General features: G+C 32.0%; 1 protein-coding gene across 1 annotated transcript; it reads left to right on the forward strand.

The window, feature by feature from the left end:
• The first annotated feature begins 15961 nt into the window (after positions 1–15961).
• LOC114743444 (geraniol 8-hydroxylase-like) lies at positions 15962–19256 on the forward strand. Its single transcript, XM_028931655.1, has 2 exons — positions 15962–16849; positions 18473–19256. The coding sequence occupies exons 1-2, from the start codon at positions 15962–15964 to the stop codon at positions 19079–19081; spliced, it is 1497 nt and encodes a 498-aa protein (XP_028787488.1). The 3' UTR covers positions 19082–19256.
• The last annotated feature ends 206 nt before the right edge of the window (positions 19257–19462 follow it).

Below are 19462 nucleotides of genomic sequence, written 5' to 3' on the forward strand. Positions count from 1 at the left end.
CAATAAGGAGTGAAAGCTGACCAAAGTGATTAATCATGATGATTCTTCAAAAACCAAGTGAAAAGATTTGTTTCTTGAGTCAAGGGCCATCTTTGCCTTTTTATAGAGGTATGAGATGATTAAAGAAGGTTGAGAAAAGTTTAAAGATGTGATAATTATATTTTTTGAAAAATAGTGTGAAGAATAATTTAGAGCCACGTACCTAAACTTTATAGAACATATTATCAATAATTCACATTATCCAAAAGCTTATTGATTATTGAAGTAACCTTAGAGAACCATTTTGAACAATTTTATCTGAAAGGTTATCGATAAATAGGTTTATCAAAAAAACTACTAGAAAAACTCTTAAGAAAGGTAACTTAGTTAGAGAAAAAGCATGACAGAAAAACGTGACTTTGATCGATAAGTGCATTTATCAATGAAGTGATTAATAAATATGTTTATCGATAATGTTATCGATTAATGTTTGAATAGGACATGAAAGTTTTAGAAAATGAGAAAGGAATTTATCAAACAAATGATCGAACAACATAAGAGCTTTAGTAAAGTGATACTTAGTTTCAGATTAGGTTATCAAAAATTATAGTGATCAATAAAAGCATTGATAAGTCAAAAAGTATTTTAACTAGTTATAGTTCAATGAGACTCACCCTATTTATCTGAAAGATGATCGAAAACCACATTTATCGATAAGATCATCGATAAATGCTTATCAGTAAAGCACAGAAACTTACCATTTATCAGAAAGGTGATCTGAAACTCCATTTATCCATTACATTATCGATAAAGACTAAACAGTAACTATTCGTAGAGAAACTTAGCTATTTATCTAGAAGGTGATCTAAAAATGCATTTATCCAATAGGTGATCGATAAACAGCTATCAGTAATGAAATGTATAAAGATTTAACTTTTTTATTTATCATTATCAAAACCTTAAATATAACATTCTCTCCTATTTTGATGATGGCAAAACAAAAGATGCATAAATAACTTAAATCAATAGATAGAATAAAATCACAGGAAAAAAATCAGACACCAGATATTAAAACTAATATATAAACTATTAACCAAGTAAGCATCAAAATAGTCCAAATATCATTTAGTCATAGATTTAGTAACAGAAGGTCAAGCACAAAAACATCAAAAAGTTAAATAGAAAACTCAATCAAGATCTATATCATCCTGAGAATTCTTCTCCCCTTTTTTGTCATCATCCGAGATTGATGGGGTAGAGACTAAAGACGAAGTAGGTAAAGTGAAAGGGATGGGAAGAGGAGGAAGGTGAGAGATTAAAGAGAGAGCATGAGAGATTGGTGGTAAAGGTGAGACAGGGATGATTGCAAGGGGATTTGTTGGAGTAGGTGAGGATGAGGTTGGTGAGGGAGAAGTGGAAATAGGCACAGTGGTTGTAGGAATAGGAGGAGGGATTGGGGAAGGTTCAGGTTTGGTTGTGGGTGGTGGAGGTGGATGAGTGAAGAGATCCTCATATGAGAAGGAGGTACCAGGAGTAGGGAGTTTGCTGTGAGTAAGGTGAGTAGACTCTTGACCTCCTGAAACTCCTTTTTCACAGTATCAAATCCTTGAATGACCCCTTGTTCCCAGACTACCAAGATTTAGTCCCTAGGAATCCCTTTATCCCTCTAGGAAACCTCAAGACCTCTACCAGAAAGAGTCTGGTAGCCTACCCATTTTAGGCTAAAAATTTGGGATGTTACATGCAACAATCAACACAGTAGCTTCTACCCTTTTATCCATTGTACTCGTCTTGATGACTTATTGACATAGGCCCCAAACCATCCATGTAGAGTAACCCAGCCAAAGGTCACCCTATTTACCTTGTGGTCTAACCAAGGCCAAAGTCGTATCTACCCAAGAGTCTATCCCCATTCCGGGCGAGGGAAAAGATAGAACTATAAAGGCTTGACTAGAAACCAAACACCTGATCATAGCATTGGCATGTCGTACAGGCTTCAAGAATATTTTTCCTCCTTATACAATCTCAATCTTCACATATGAACCTTATGCATAGATATAACATCACGGATCAAGAATATAATCAACAACATAATAGTGGGAATACTCTAAAACATTCATCTCTACAATAGCATAAGGCAAAACAACTGATGCAAACATACAATAATAGCAAAACTACTACTTACTTCGCCAATAATTGATATATAACCAAATATATACTTTTCCTTTATAATGCCTTAGTGGTACGTCAATATAGTTTTAAATGATTTAGAAAACCTTACAAACCACAATGAATATATAAAGCAAAGAAACCCTGATTATCTTAACTCCAAGCTTAGCACTTGGCTTTAACACGAGGCCCTGCTTCACTTATTGAGACGCATGGTAATCTACATCACCGTGTAGATTATAGTCAAACAAAAGTCATAATTAAGATACAAAACTCAAAAACCTCAAGTCTTACATCTCATAACAACTCTCACAATCTGACTTTCCCAACTCATAACCAAAACTCTCAATCCAAAGTTGTAGTTATCAACCACTCCATTCAATTAACTGATTAGACTCTTTGATTAACCCCAATAATAATCAATCAATCAACCCTTAAGTTCCACACTTAGAATTTTTAACCTCCAACACACCCCAACATTGAAAAACCATCAATATCAATAATCTAAACTGATTAAAACTCTTATATATCCTCAATAAACAAAACCTAATTAACAAAACATCATTTTAATCACCACATTATCAAAACTCAACAAATCTTACTCTCAATGTCAAACCCTTTCCTCTAAGTTCCATATAAATCAAAATCTAACAAAACTAAATTAATTAAACATCCTATCTAACTCAAATAACTCTAAGGAGCCTAAAAGATTATCAAAAACTCAAAAATTTTGAAATCCTCAACAACCCTAAAAACCTTAACTACCAAATCTCAAAAAAACCAACAGAAAAGGTAGAAAACAAGTTAAAATCACTTACCTGAAGGTTTGGAAGCTTAATAACACTCCCTAAGGATGAAAACTACAAACCCTAGCAAAGCTCCTTTGCTTCTCTACCCTTCTCCTTATGTTTTTCACGTTTCTAACATTGGTTTTTTATTAGAGTTTTTGTGAGTTTGCTGTGGCAAAAAACACCGAGGCACTAATAATTTGAATTTCAAGTGCATTCGCCATAGCAAACTTTATAGAAGTAATCAGATCTCCCCTCTGCCGAAGAACATAGAGGTCATAAGCCTTCCCCCTTCTATGTTATTCCTTGTCATATCCTGATAATTTTAACCTGATAAATAAGAAATTTAGAACTGACCAAAGGTCAGACAACATAGTAGAGATAGAGACAAAATAACTTTTAAAGTGAAAGTTGGGCAAGGACTAGACTATAACTTTGAAAAGTTTGGGTCAAGGAAGGGCAAAATAGAAAACTGTGCCCGAAAATCCTGAAAATTTAGAAATTCATGAAAAATAGAATAAAGGCTCTAGAATAGTATTTGAGGCTTGAAAGATGAAAACAAAATAAAAATAATTTATTTTAAAATTTTCTGTAATTATTGGTATTTTTGGCTAATTAAGAAAAAATTGGCTAAAATAAATTATTTTAATTGTGCAGAGGCCTCAATAATTCAAATAGAAATTATGGAAAATTTGTTGAGAGGTTATTACAAAATGTAAGATTATTCTTGACCTTTGAAAGTGAAGACTTAAGCTTTAAAATATTTAAAACCGAATTATGTCAATACAACACCGATTTGGAGGAAAATTAAATAAAATGAGTTATAGTTCAAATTTTGACCTAAGACAAATTAGTGAGCTTCTTCTCAATAACAGAAAGTCATTGGCATAGAAAAATGAATTTTTAGAAGTACTAGACAGGATCCGAAAAAAATTTAACTGATATTAGGAGATTATATGTTGGAATAAACTAAAGTTTGGTGAAACAATTTTTCTCCTATTTTTTTTTTACTAATTATGGCACTAAAAAGGTGAGGAGGAGATGGATGGAATTATACAATTTGCCTAAGGGTATATCGGAAGTAGATAAATTGTAATAAAATATTGTTTTATAATCACGTGATTAATAGATGGCATGACATGTAGCATGATCATGGAGGGCAAGACAAGATCAAAGGACAAGTATACAAGGGAATTATAACATCTCACCAATGGCAAATAGGAAATCCAAGAAAAAATTTTGTCTATAAATAACCCCCATAAATCACAAAATTTGGCGAAAAAGGAGAGATTGGAGGGGAAAAGTTGTGCCTTTGCATTTGACAAAAAAGAAGAGGAAGAAGGAAGAACAAAGACCGAGGATCATCAAGCGATCATCCAAGTTAAAGCACTCATTAAGGTTTTAATTACCTTGATTAGTGAATAATTTGATATTGATTTGGAAGGTTGAAAATGGCTAAAACTCTAGGAGAACCGTGCTGGCCAATAGAGCCGGGAATCAGGGCCGGCCCGACCCTCCAGGGCCGGTGGGCTTAAAAGGGCCGGCCCTCCAGGGCTGAAATTTTAAAAATACCCCAATTTGCTAGGCCCGGCCCTTAAACTACAGGGCCAGGGCCGGCCCGCGGGCTTTTGGCCCGTTTAAGAAAAATATTATTTTTTATATTTATCATATTTTTTTATAAAAATATAAAAATAAACCAATAAAATTATTAATAAAAGACATAAATATGAATAAAATTAAGTCACAAATATAAAATATTATCATATATAAATATTCATCAACATCTAAGAACATCTAAAACATTCATTAACAAGATAACAACATCTAAAGTTTTATCTATAATGCAATTGTGCAATAAATAAACACTATCATTAATCTTTTGAAACTTCATCATCACTATAATTAATTATTTTTCTTCATAAGTATGCTTTTCTTTCGTAACAAAAATATCAAGTTTTTCTTCTTTATAAGAATTTTATTTTTAAACATTGCAATCTAACTATTATTTTACTTTAATGAGAGAAACATTATTGTTGAAACTCATGAATTTCTAATTCAAATTATAGAATCACAAGTTATATAAGTATAAAAATATTCTATTATCAAATATATATATAGTTTAAAAATATCAACGCATATAATATAAATCAAATCATTATTAAAGTCCAAATTAACCCACTTTTTAAAAATTTAATTGGATAAATTATTGTCTAAAAATAAATTTAATTTTAAAATGATAATAATAACTAAATATTTGAAATATTATTAACAATGTAAAAAATTAATAACATTAATATTATATAAAAAATTTAAAAAATAAAAAAAATTATAAAAGGGCTTAAAAGGGCCAGCCCGTGGCCCTCCCAGGGCCGGCCCTTTTAAGCCCTCGGCCCTCCAGGGCTTATTTCTCATTTTAAAAGAAAAATATCAAGCCCGACCCTCATAATTTCAGGGCCTAAAAGGGCCGGCCCGACGGGCTCGGCCCGTTTTCCCGGCTCTACTGGCCAAAATGCCACATAACTTGATATGAATGAGTTGATGATGGCATCGGGACTAGATGAAGGAAAATGGCTGGTAACTTGTGTTTTAGCTTAATTTATGAAAGAATTCCAACTTGTGACATATACAGGTATGGTTTGGCTAACATGGGTTCATGGGGTTTGTCACACCTTCCTTTAAGACCACATTATATACCAAATAGAACTATTTGGAGCCACTTCTTATGACCTTAGGTTAGAAAAGTCTAAAATTTAAAATTTACTAAATTCAAGTTACTATTCATGTAACCCTAAACCAAGGCCAAACTTTGAAAAAATCATAACTAATTCTAAAAATATCAAAAAGAGGTGGTTCTAAGTTTTATTTGAGCTCTTAGTATGATCTTCAGAGGAAAAATGCTCTTTAGTATCAAGCCCTTATCAATCAATCCCAAAATTAATACAAAGTGGCATTGTTCATATGAAAAATTTCTAATTTTCTAGAATTTATGCCTAATTTGGGATGGGCATAACTTTCTATACAAAACTCTAATTTTGATGAAATACCACTTGTTTTAAAGATAAAAATATAATCCATAATTCTACCAAGTTTCAGCCAAAATCACAATCATATGGCCAGAATTACGTTGGTATGAAAATGAGACATTTTAAGGGTTATTTTATCCCTTTTTCATGCTTTTTCTTGACTTTTCTCTTCCTTTAACACCGTGGGATTATTCCATTCGCATACCATATGTTTAAGCATGATTCCTTAATCAAACATTCACATTCACGACAACTTAGATCATCATTACAATAGTCCAAGAAAATTCACATAAGGTTATAAAACAATCTTTTAAGAGGCTTCAAAATTACTTCTATCCCAAGACAATCCCCTTGCCTTTCTCCTTGCTTGATCCAACCCCTAATTGATGAATAATTTGAACATAAAGGAATGAGATTTCATAGAAAATCTCAGTAGCAATAAATCACAATTATCAGGCTATGTAAAAATGTGACATGTTACCATCAAACTAGAATTATCATCCATAAGCTTTCATATGCTTTTTATGGCCATAGAAAGAGAGCCACATATCATATTATTAAGCCATTCAATATTGCATATTGCCAAGGCATATTTTACATAGAAATTCACACATAATCACATAGCTTGCTCAATCACATCACGACATTATAAAACAAGTAACACATGCACATTCAAACAAGCAAGATATCAATCAAATTATGAATTCAATGCTACCTATTGCTTAGGTATATATCTCAACCTCTTAAGGTACTTAGTGCTCCTCCTTGTTTTCTTACACAATGCCTATCAATAACATATTCTACATTACCAATAATTCAAAGTATAAACACCATTGCTCAATAACATACTCAAAATCCCTTTTTCCTTGATTTGTGACACTATTGTTTCCTCTTTGTTTTAATCAATCTCTTGGGTCATTCCTACACAATTTTTCATGTAGCATCCAAATATTAATTCAAATTTAACAAAATCACACTTCTTCCCCTTTAATTCAACTTGGCTGATAAGGGTGTTTAAAGGGTCCTTGGTTTTCATTTTTTATTCCCATGGTTTTAAACACTTTTTCTTGGTGTTTCCCGCACAAAATCATCTTCTAAACTCATTGGAATCATCAAATCATATTGAAACAAACTCTAACCTCAAGAACCAAGAGTGACCAAAAGGAATGCCTATTAACATAACTTAGGATTTTTTCCAAAATTTAATCCAAACATCAATCAAACATGTCATTCCAAGCTTATATTCAAGGTTTCTATCTTTCCCTAATCCTTTCTCAATATGACCAAAATTATGGCAGCATGATAGCTAAGGATATGCCATGAAACCTTAGCTAAAACAACCCTTACACATAGCCAAAATCAAGCTTGAACATACCTTAATTAATCTTTGATTGAAGCTTGGTGATTTTCCTCTTCTCTTGTACAGTTTTAGTCTTCTTTTGCTTGAGTTTTTGGTGCATGTGATTTTCTCAATTTTGGCTGAAAATGAGCTCATATGAGGGGGTATTCAGAGAGCTCTTTGGCCGGCCAACACCCTTTCTATATGGCCTAAAAATATGCCAACTCAACGGCCATGTGTCCCCTCTCATAGCCTTTCATCTTTAGGTCATGCCAAGTGTCCATTAACATGTGATTTTTCTTGGTTTCTTGCCTTGAACTCTTCTTACATGAGGGAGCATAGGTTGAACAAAATTACTATGTTTCCTTGGTCCAAAATCATTCCAAAATGGATTGGAGAGAAATAGGAAATGTAGCCCAATCATAAATTACCAATTTCAAGTCAAAATACACTATATCAGTTACTATTTTCCACTAACTTTCAATAATATTTATGGGCCTCCAAAAATTTATTTTTCTTCATAAAAAATCCTCTTTTAATATAAAAATCTCTCATGAATTTTTCTAGAATTTATTTCTATCTTTAAGCTCCTGTATTGAATTTCTTCTGAAATCAGGTTTTACCGATAAAGTTTCACCACTAATTATCCAAAAATAATTTCCTTCACATCTTGAGGCCAAAGATAATTTTAAAATTCATAATAATATGTTAAATTATTTTTTCATATTTTTTCCAAAATTATTGAGACCTTGGGGTAGCTCAAATAATTAATCACAGCCAAAAACCCTTGTCAAGTTGTAAAATACTGATAAATCTTAAAAATTATATAATAAATTATTTTCACCTCTTTTTCATCTCTGGAACCTCATATATTATTCTAAATCCTCAATTCTCTATTTTTCCTATTTTTGGGGAATTTTTTAATTTTTCAGACACCCTTTTGCAGTTTGTCCTCCTTATACAGAATATTACGAAAATATCAATCTGGACCCTGTTTAGATTTTATGTCATGAATAGCTTTGTCAGTCAGTCTACTTTACCTATTGTCCCTTGACTTAATTTTTCACTCCTATTATCAGGGTTAAAATTTTCAGGATGTGACAGGGTTAGAATTTGCTTCATGTTAATTTGATATTTCCAATAAGTTAAAAAGGTGAAATTGTGTAGGACTATATTGAAAAAAATATGTTTGGCAGCATTAAAATTAAAAATGAAAAATTTGAATTATGTAGGAAAAAAGCATATGGAAGATAAGTTAAGAAAGCTGATGCAAAAACCCTAAAATAAAAAATAAAGGGTTAGGGTTTTAAATCGAGTGTTTAATGAAATTCTTGGAGTTGGTGTTTAAAGTGCCATTGCTTTGTACTTGGTAGGCATTGAGCTTGAGTAAGAGGAATCAAGAAATAAAGTTTGATAAGAGGTACCAAGAACTTACAATTTTAGTGTTAACTTGTAATTGTTTTTTCTTTCTGTTCTATGCCATGATTTGGTTGAGCCTGCTATGATGAAATATGTTTAACTCCTTGCATTTATACCTTAGCAATTTGTATAGTGAGTTGTGTAATGGTATGATTATATACTCCTTTTCCATGGCATTATGTTATAGATGGAAGCACTAAATTTTAAGGTGCATATAGCATGAATTAACCTGGCTTTCTTAACATTATAATTATTGTTCCTTGCTACTGAAATTTCTTTGAAATCTCACCCCTTTTTACATTCAATTGGCACTACTAAGGGTTGAAACTTCAAAAGAAAATAGGAAGAATGTGGAATCCTAAAGGAAGCTTGCATGAAATGTCATGCAATAATGCAGTTTTATATGTTTTGTAAGTATGACTTTGGTTAGAATTATGTAATGTTATGTATACTATAATGAATATTTCATGGGATGATGCTCTCAATTCTTGAGAGGCATTATGATGCCTCGTATATGATGGTATATATATAGTAATTGGTAACTATAAAGGTTATGGCCTAAATTCCATAAAAGAATGCAATTAAAAAGGGTTAAAGGCACTTGGGAAACTAACATGAAGGAATTTGGCCCTGAGACTTGGTGAATTTGAAGTTCACATTCTAAGCTTCAAATGAAGTAGTAGATCACCTAATTAGGAGTTGTGTGCTAAGAGTTATGAATTTTTGAAGTTATGGTAAAAGGTTGAAAATTAAAAGTTGACCAAATAAACAGTACTTTTTACACAAAAAATGGAGCATGAATGGAATGAGTAATGGACCAGTAAGCATCTTACCCATATAAAGAAATGAAAGAGCTTCAAATAGCAATTAGAACCATCTCATTTTGATTTTTTTAGAATTAGTTATGAATTTTTTAAATTGGCCAAAATTTTAGGGTTACCAAATGAATAGTAATATGAGAAAATGATTTTTCAAAGTGTGTTTTTCTAATCCTAATGCCATGCAATATGATTCCATTTGACATGTTTTGGCTCCATATATGGTTAGAAATTGAGATGTTACATTCAGCACGATGAACTTCTTCTACCATGGTAAAAACACATAGAGCCATAAAGTAGCCTCACAACATCTAGCTTACCTCTTTTTCTTATCTATCTTAGACAACCATTAACACCTTAAGATCATATTATAATCAAGCTTAATTACTCCTAAATAATTGATTAAAAACATGAATGTTATGTAAACCATCCAAGATCAAGCTTCAACACAAGGTAAAGATGTGAATTTTGATATTGTTTATGTTATCTTTGTGTTGTTGAGCTTGGATATGATTTTGTTGAGTTTTGGGAGCATTAAACCCTAAGATAAGATTCTGTCCAATTGTGATTAAGTTATGAAAAGGATTGATTGAAGTTAGGTTAATAGTTAAGAGGAAGAAAGAGTAACAATCAAGTGGTTTTGTGATGAAATTGAAAAGAATCCAACTTTCCCTTAACCTTTGTGACTAGGGTTTGAGTTAGGGTTGAATTTTGATACTTCTGTATTTAAAATGAAAAATTGTGTAGAGTACGAGTAAGAAAATAAGTTTGGAAGCATTAGAATTGAAAATGAAATTTTACCCATGAGCCTTATAATATTTGGCCCAGCTAATTAAAGGGGGAAGGAGTTGGATTTTGTTTGATTTTGAGCTTGAAAACAGATTATACATGCAAAATTATAGGTGAATAGTATGTGAAATTAATTTTAGAAAGATTAGATTGAAAGTCTAAAAGTTAGAGGTTAATAAATGTTCATAGAGCAATGTTTGAATGTGGCTCATTATCATGGCTCTAATAGATAGAATGTATGATGTGTTAATGTCTTTAAGGTCATGAGAGGTCAAGAAAGATGAATGGAAAAGTTGGATGCATAGCGTGTAAGGGAAGAAAGTAAAGGCTTAAAAGGTAGCAAACTTTACGTTACTCTTATGTGCTTGGTATTTGCTTACATGTATGGCATGCTTGTTATATTTATGTGATTTTATGAATCGATACATTGTGTATGTGATAATCCTTGAAGTATGCCATAGGCCTATATGATTTATGATTCATGCATGATAGTTTCTAAACATGTCATTTTGTTATGAAAATGTTAAGTTTGCAAACATGTTATGAATGCCAAGCTATAACATGTGTGTTTTGGTGGTAATTGTTTGCTACTGAGATTTTTCTAAATCTCATCCTCTTTTAACTAACCATAATAGGTTTGTTGAGTATGGAAGACGAAAGCAAGATGTGGATCAAGAGAATAAAAGGAAGAATTGAAGAAATGGTCTTATATTATGTTATGTAATGACTTCCCTTTATTTTGATGTATGATTAGACATGACAATTAATGTTATGTAATGATGAATGGTGAAAATGGCATGCAAGATTGAGTATGATGATGTATGAGAATTTATTTATGAAATGTTCAAATGGTTGCATGCATGCGAAGAAATGATTAGGAATTATTAATCTCAAATACAGGGGATAAAAACTCCGATAATAGGCAATGAATTTGAGACGGAGAAGAAGTATGCAAAGGAATGATTCTGCCCTTGAAATTTATAAGTAATTAGGACACATCCTAAGCTTCAAAATGATTAGTAGATCACCTAAAATGGATTTATGTGCTAGAAATTATGATTACTTAAAATTAGAGCAGAAAAACTGTAAAGTATTGTTTTGACCATATAAACAATATTAGTTCACGCAATTTTCTATAATTAAATGAGCAATTAACTGAACCAATGAATATTTTTCTTTGGTATGTAATGGAAAGAGCTTTAAATGGAGAATTAAATCATCCCAATACGATTTTTTTATAGTTAGTTACAAATTTTTTAAGTTGGATAAAAAATAAAATTTATCTAATAAATAATAACTTGAGAATAAAAATATAAGTTTCCAATCCATGGGCTTAATTCATGATTCACTTAAACCATACTTTCGCATGCGTATTAAATCGGATGAAATGACGGTTGTTTCACAATACCCATTAGAGAAGATACCTGCAACACCGAAATCATAAAAAACCAAACGCAAAGGACCAGAATAAAGGCCGAAAAGAACGGAGAAAAACATGATAATCCTATTAAGCACCCCAAAAAAATCACTATTCACCGAGAATAGAGGGACTAAATTGCTTGAGTCTGTAAACCCAAAGTGAGATCCTCGTTAAATGGAGCCCATAACCTAGAGAGGGACCAAATGCAGTGCGTACATGAGAAGCCACAAGCAAGAATGAACCATGGATCACAAACCAAACACCAAGCCTGATAGAGGAAAAGTGAACATCCATGAAGAGAAGTAAAACCCAAATGGAGCTCAATTGCTACGAGTTTGTTGGGACAGAGACAAAACTTGATTGATGAGCGTTAAGGTCGAAAAGAGTGAAGCGACAGCGAAAATCAAACATTATAAAGCTGTAACAAGAAACCAAAAGGAGTTTAAGCAAACTATAAAACATTGTCAAGACAAGGAGGAAGTTCGACGGCAGTGAGAACCCGTTCCAACCAGTATATTCTACGAACCTTAGATGTCAGGGGAAAACCATAGATGGCGACTCACCTTCTGCTTTTGTTTTTGCTAATATTTCTTTAAGGGCAGTTTCATCATTTTTTCTACGTATCTATTTCTCCTGAAGGACCAAAGCCTCCAGGTGCCAATGACCAATCAAATTCCCAATCAAAGATTTTTAGCCAATTTTTTCATAAATAGTTTATGATACCCAATATTGTTCGTGAAATGGTTTGAGGAAAAATGTTCGTTAATTTTTATAGATTTTAGTAAGATTTACATGTTAAATACACGTATAACTTTCCAAAACAAAATTTCGGCAAAAAAAATCTCCAAAAAAAAAAATACCTGTCCTATGCATTATATAATAAAGAACATTTATTTTAACCTGTTAGCGTAAAAAAATCTAAATCCAGTGGATCCCATTTCCTCCATAATTTGTTGGTTTTATTCTTTGGTGCTCTAAATTAAATGTATATAGTCAATGACAAAATAATATCGGGAGAAAAAACCTTCGGTTAATATCTTCTTCCACTCCATGCTCCGGGAAAAAAAAAAAAAAAATCTTCTTCCATATTGGATGTTTGCCTTGATGCGCCTGCGGAGTGCGGAGCATGATGTCCAGCATTTTAAGTTGTTTTATGCGAAAACTGACTGTATTTTTGGTCATTTTCGTCAGCACACAACATTGTCTTTTCTTTTCCTTGAGTCAGTGGACCGCAACATCTAGGCACATGCTTTTTATCACAACCATCCAACGTAACTTTGGATGAGAAGAAGTTGAATTTTTTTTTGTTTTTGGCCATAGCGAACAAGTTGAATTTGAATGAAGTTTTTTCCCCTAAAATACTTATAATTAATATTGCACTTTCAAATATATACGTTTTTTTAATAAATAGTTAAAAAAGATGTAAATTTATTCTGAAAATGTATTAAGCACCCAAAAAAAATTTTTGGCTGAAATTTTTTTTAATAACTTTAAAATCATAGCAATTTTATTCTCTACCGTTAAAAAGTTTAATAGTCAATGTTATTAATTTAACACTTAACATTAGTTTTTTTTTTTAAAAAAAAAGGGTCAAAATTCTTAGGAAACTTTTCAAGTAAATCCGTATCTACAAAGTTTTTTAAGTGTTTAGCACTCTTAAGTAAAAATTTTTGAAGCATGCCAATTTAAAGCTTCCAAGAATTTGAGTATAAAAGGATAAGCCATGTTTTAAAGAAGGCAAAACTAGTATTTGCCTGTGTGAAAAAGAAAACCTCGTATTTGCGTTTGTCAAAAAAAGAAAAAGAAAAAAAATAGTATCAGCGGAATAACATCGGGACCATATATCGGAACATTGCAAGTACATTCGACATGGCATACATACGGAACCGAAGTGACATTTTTTATGAGAAAATCACATATTAATGAAATTTTATTGATTCCTTTGTCTAGTTTTAGAACATATGCATAATTACTCCAAGAACATAAAAACATACGCTACTCCTGGAATATTTTGAAAAATTCAAATATTTTTGTTGAAATATACTTGGGGTCCAAACCCAATAAAAGTGAGGCTTATATGCTAATAAAAAAAACACACACACACACACACACACACACATGGGTCCAAAGAGGGAGTTTCACCTGTTGATTTAAAATTCAAATTGTGCTCACTTCTCTTATATGAGTCATAAGATTATATTTAACTTGAGGGAGTCACTTTTGACTGGGGTGATTTGAGAAGCTTCTCCCAAATTACTTTTCTCTTCTCTCTTCTTCATTGGTGAATTTGTTGTATAACATATTGAAGGAGGTAATGTGATTTTATTGCGCATGGGTTATTAGGTTATCTTTATTAGACTACCAGGCACGTCCCGAATCCTTCAGTGTTCCCCCCCTACTTTTAAGACTTATACCAAAACATGCCCAAACAAAAGGGAGGAAACTACAGACTTTGTTTCAAAATTTTGTTGCGGTCCATTTGGCATACCTTATATAAAGTTTATTAGATGATTGTATGATTTAATACAATATAAGCTTAATCATCCCTCGCTTGGAAAGGCCATTTCATCGTCAAGCACTGTTGCGATAAATCTATTCTCTTTTTGGCCGGCAATTCCAATGAAAACTTGCAAGTTAAAGGCAAGGCATAAGTTTAATTGAATAGTTTGTTCCCCCCCCCCCATTGCTAAGAGGTTTTGTTTAATAACCTTCCTTTGTCTTTTTCCGTTCTTTGTTATTTTTGGTTGGAAATCTTTCCGTATCTTTCTTCGCATGCGTGCAGCTATCGGCACAAAAGTCAAACAAATGCATTGATTATTCAGTGAACAATAACTTTTGCAAAAGTAAACGATATTTTTTGTCAAACAGATGAGCTCATGTTCATCTTTTAATTAATTACAATACACGTTAGCAGATATAGAATAACACTACCTCTGCTTCTAATTATAGGATTCTATATGTAGTTTATAAATAAGGTTTTATAATTAAGACTAGAGGTAGTATTATCTTAAATATGGCAATATCTTATCCAACAGCACACCAATTATTGCATTTATATATAATGTTAAAAAATTATTGGGCATTATCCTATATTTTTTTAATTAAAAGGAAAACAAATGATCTAAGTTAAAAGGGAGTTTACATACAAAATTAAAGAAAATATATTTGTTGTTGAAAATTATATACTCACAAATAAGGTACTTGAAATCAACAAACCTAAATAAATTAGGAACCAAATGGGATTTACAATTCAAGCAAAAAACCAATATACCCCTATTTGTGTTTTAAAAAAAAAAAAAAAACCCTTCGCGAAAGTCCCGGAGGTATCATTGGCAGCTACTTCGTTAGATATTAACAATTTTATTTAGCAAGTAACAAGGCCACACATTTACAACAATTGTACATACTGATTAGATTTCATTAGTTATATTAACAATTTCCGTTTAATAAGTAATAAGGCCGCTATTGACAATGTTTATTTTAGAATTAACTAGACTTCATTAGATCATATTTTTAAGGTCATATCAAGTAATAGTAGTTCTAAACATTATTTTCTTGGGAAAAAAATAAAAAAAAATTCCAAAATCATGTTATTTTATCTGGGAAAACCATTTTACATGTAACTACACTTTCTATGAATCCTTAATTTGTTAACTCTATATTTGTTGTCTTAATTAAATCCTTTTGTTCTGCTATGTATGAGTTATGGCAAAATAAAAGCCTTATCTCATGGGCACCTCTAACGGCATATTTTTTCACATGTTCAAACCATTTTAAATGATTTTTTTATTATTTTGTTTTTCAATTTTATCATTTCTTTTTTCTATAGATTTCATGCCAACTTTTCCTCCCATAGATATTCACTGCGAATTTAATATTTTCAGCATCACTTCACATTCATCCTAATCGCCTCATATTTGTTATCCCCAGCAACATTATACTCATATTATCCCTTTAAATCATGGTATTCACTACCATATATAGCTGGCGTTACACAGCAGTTGCATAAAACTTCTGAGACAACTTTGATAGACTTTCTCGAACCATCCAGCCATAAAAGAAAACAGAAGTCGTCTCTCACTCGCATTATTGCACTTGAACTGACCATGATAGGACAGCATCATAAATAATACGCTAATTATTCAAAATTATCCTTCGCTTGCTATAAAGATAGAACGAGCTAGACACAAGATAAAGCAGAAGGCAGCCATACAGAAATGGATCAACTCACCCTTTCGCTTCTAATATCCTTCATCTTCATAATCTCTCTCTTCATCCTTCACAGCCGAATCTCCCAGTCTGCCAAGAGCCCACCAGGTCCACGTCCTCTTCCTATTATAGGAAACATCTTAGAACTTGGCACTCTGCCTCATCAATCACTCGCTAATCTTTCAAGAACTTATGGACCTGTTATGTCTGTAAAGTTAGGAAGAACAACCACCATAGTTATTTCTTCTCCAAAAGTGGCCAAAGAAGTTTTGCAGGAAAAAGACCATGCTTTCTGTTTTAGAACAATCCCAGATACCATTAGGGCACTTGACCATGATAAAATTTCAGTTGCTTGGATGCCTCCAATGTCTCAATGGAGAGTCCTCAAAAGAATTTGTGCAACGGAAGTGTTCTCCTCGCAGAGACTTAACTCAACACAAAGTCTTCGTCAAAGGCAGCTGAAAGAACTGGTACATCATGTAAGTGAATTCTGCAGAAAAGGTGAGGCTCTGGATATTGGCGATGCTGTTTTTACTACAGTGCTTAATTCCATATCAAACACTTTTTTCTCATTGGATTTGGCTCTTTATACTTCCGATAAGTCTCAAGAGTTTAAGGATGTTATACGGGGTATCATGGAGGTAGCTGGACGGCCTAATATTGTGGACTTTTTCCCAGTTCTTCGTGTGCTTGATCCGCAGGGTGCACGTGCAAAGATGATAGGTTATGTTGCTAAGCTGATTGCATTTTTTGATGGTCTCATAGAAGAGAGGTTGCAATTCAGAGGATCAGAAATGGAATCCAAGAGATTCAATGATGTGTTGGACTCCTTGATTCAGCTTATGATGCAAGAGAATCCACAAGTCAGCCGATCTCAAGTGTTGCACTTATTTTTGGTGAGTATTCTGGCTTTTTCTTTGTAAATTAATTATATACTCTTTTTACTTCTATGTATAGGACTTCAATAATAAATTTACAAATATAAAAAAATTAAGTTAATATAGGAATGTGTGATGGTTTCTCTAAAATATTTTCTTCAATCATTTGTAGAATTAAAAATTACTCCACTAGTAAAAACCTTTTTTAATATATATAATTAATATAAATAATTTGAAAAAAAATTATAAATTTTAAAAATAAAGTTGACCAGGATATTACATTTTAGACCAAAACAACTCCTTAATAACTTCTCACTTGTAGGGATGAATATTTTTTTGTCCCAAAAAGCTATAGATTTATCCGGAAATGAACATCCCCACAATCTTGGAGTGTTTTTTGTTTTTTTTTTTTGTTGACATTGTTGTTAAATATCTATGTTAGTCCCTACACACAAACACACCCTTCCTACTAATTAGATGGTAAATTTTGAGTCCAGAATTCATGTCTTAACCACAGCCAATATGACCGTCTAGTACTAAGCCAAACTAAATTTATTTTTGGTTAAGTTAAAATCACATGTTAATTAAAATCCGTAAAATCAAGGGAAATTTTCCACAAAAAAATATTGTTGAATAAAAAATTACTAGAAAAATATGTTATCATTTACTTTTTAGAATGTAATTATTTTCTTTACCAATATAATAACTAATAATGATTTAAAATTTTAAAATTCAACAATCAATTTTTTAGATTTTTTTCTTAAATTAATTTTTAGTTGGACACGAAGACTTGTTATTATTTGAATGAAAAGCAAATATTTAAATTAACAGATAGCATTTATAGTTTTTAATTTCGAGTATAATAGTGATCAAATGACTCTAAAAGGATGAATCCCAATTTTTTGACAAAGTGATGTCATGAAAAAAAATTTCTTGACAAGGTGGGGGAGGGTTTGCTACTTACCAGTTACAGCGGTAAAGGTGTTATTGATTATTACAAAACGACAAAAGTTAAAAAAATCATCTTAATATTGAAAGTGAGATGGGAGAAAGGAGGATGAACCTACTCCTATAAAAGTGTGATAAGACAGCGTGTGGGACCATTGGAATTTTATACAAAGCATGTAACTGATGTAAGCCTTACTCTTGTTTTTTTATGACCTGACACGTAAGCCTTACTTTAGACTTTAGAGAATGTTTAATTAATATTCCATATATATATATATATATATTATATATGTATATGTATACGTTAACTATGCATGATACATTTTTTTTCTTTTGCCTGAGTTAACTATGCATGATACATAATTTGAAGGGAAAAATATAAATTTGATCTGTTAATATCATTTGATCACTTAATTTAGAAAAATGTCATTTTAAGTTTTTTTAATTTTAGTACTATTAGTTTTATTATAATTAAAAAACGATTAAAAATGTATTTTTTTTCTATTTTAAACGTTTTATAGATGTTTGCTAAAAGTTGTAATATTCCGCGATTATGTTGAATTGATTATGGCATTAGATCAAACTTTCGTGATAAAATGATTATACATATTTAAATGTAACTGATAATTGGTTTTGCATATCATTCTCTAAATTATTGGTTATTTGCCTCCCATTAACAATAAATTATCTTAGGATTTATTTGTTGGTGGGATAGACACAACCTCAAGCACAATAGAATGGGCAATGGCAGAGTTAGTACGCAACCCAGAAAAACTGAAAAAAGTCAAAGAAGAACTGAAACAGGCAATTAATGAAGATGAGCAGCTTGAGGACTTTCATATATCAAAGCTTCCATTTTTGAGAGCGATTGTGAAAGAAACACTACGTTTACATCCATCATTTCCACTTTTGGTACCTCATAAAACAGAAGATGAAGTACAATTATGTGGCTGCTTTATGGTTCCCAAAAATGCACAAGTTCTTATCAATGTGTGGGCTATTGGAAGAGATCCAAGCGTATGGGATGACCCAAAACAATTCATGCCTGAAAGGTTTTCGGCAACTGAAATTGATTTTAAAGGGCATGATTTTGAGCTCATTCCTTTCGGAGCTGGTAGAAGAATTTGCCCCGGATTGCCTTTGGCTAATAGGACCATCCACATTGTATTGGCTTCCCTTTTGTATCATTTTGATTGGAAGCTGGCTGATGGGCTTAAGGTTGAAGATATGAATATGAGTGAAACGTACGGGATTAGCTTACACAAGGCCATACCTCTGAAGGCTATTCCCAAGCAAACTTAGATGCTCATTATATCGTATGTTAGTGAAGGATATATATGATAGAGGAACTGGTATAATGTTCTTTTCTTTTTTTTCGGTTTTACAGTAATGTCTAATACTTCTAATGGGGCAATTACGTCGTAGTGAATACGTGGGCATATGGGAAGAATAGGCCTTTCTCCTGTCATGAAAATTATTATAAGTATATGTATGTGTGTATTGTGTTGTGATATTTTTGACGCCACTATTTTGAAGATTTTGAATCAATTATACTAATTTTAGGAAAAATGGCCCCATTATTAAACTGTACAAGTTATTGGTTCATGGTTTCCCGTTGCAACCACACTAAAAATATGCTCACCCCAAAAAAATTAAACAAAGGTCTAGTAATCCACTTAAACA

The sequence above is a fragment of the Neltuma alba genome, unplaced genomic scaffold, assembly GCF_004799145.2.
Source record: "Neltuma alba isolate B1F8T4 unplaced genomic scaffold, ASM479914v2 tig00004030_pilon, whole genome shotgun sequence".
NCBI lineage: Eukaryota > Viridiplantae > Streptophyta > Magnoliopsida > Fabales > Fabaceae > Neltuma > Neltuma alba.

Coding starts and splice junctions, on each gene's coding strand:
- LOC114743444 (XM_028931655.1), top strand. CDS start 15,962: ATGGATCAACTCACCCTTTCGCTTCTAATATCCTTCATCTTCATAATC. Junction 16,850..18,472: donor AAGTGTTGCACTTATTTTTG/GTGAGTATTCTG, acceptor AAATTATCTTAG/GATTTATTTGTTGGTGGGAT.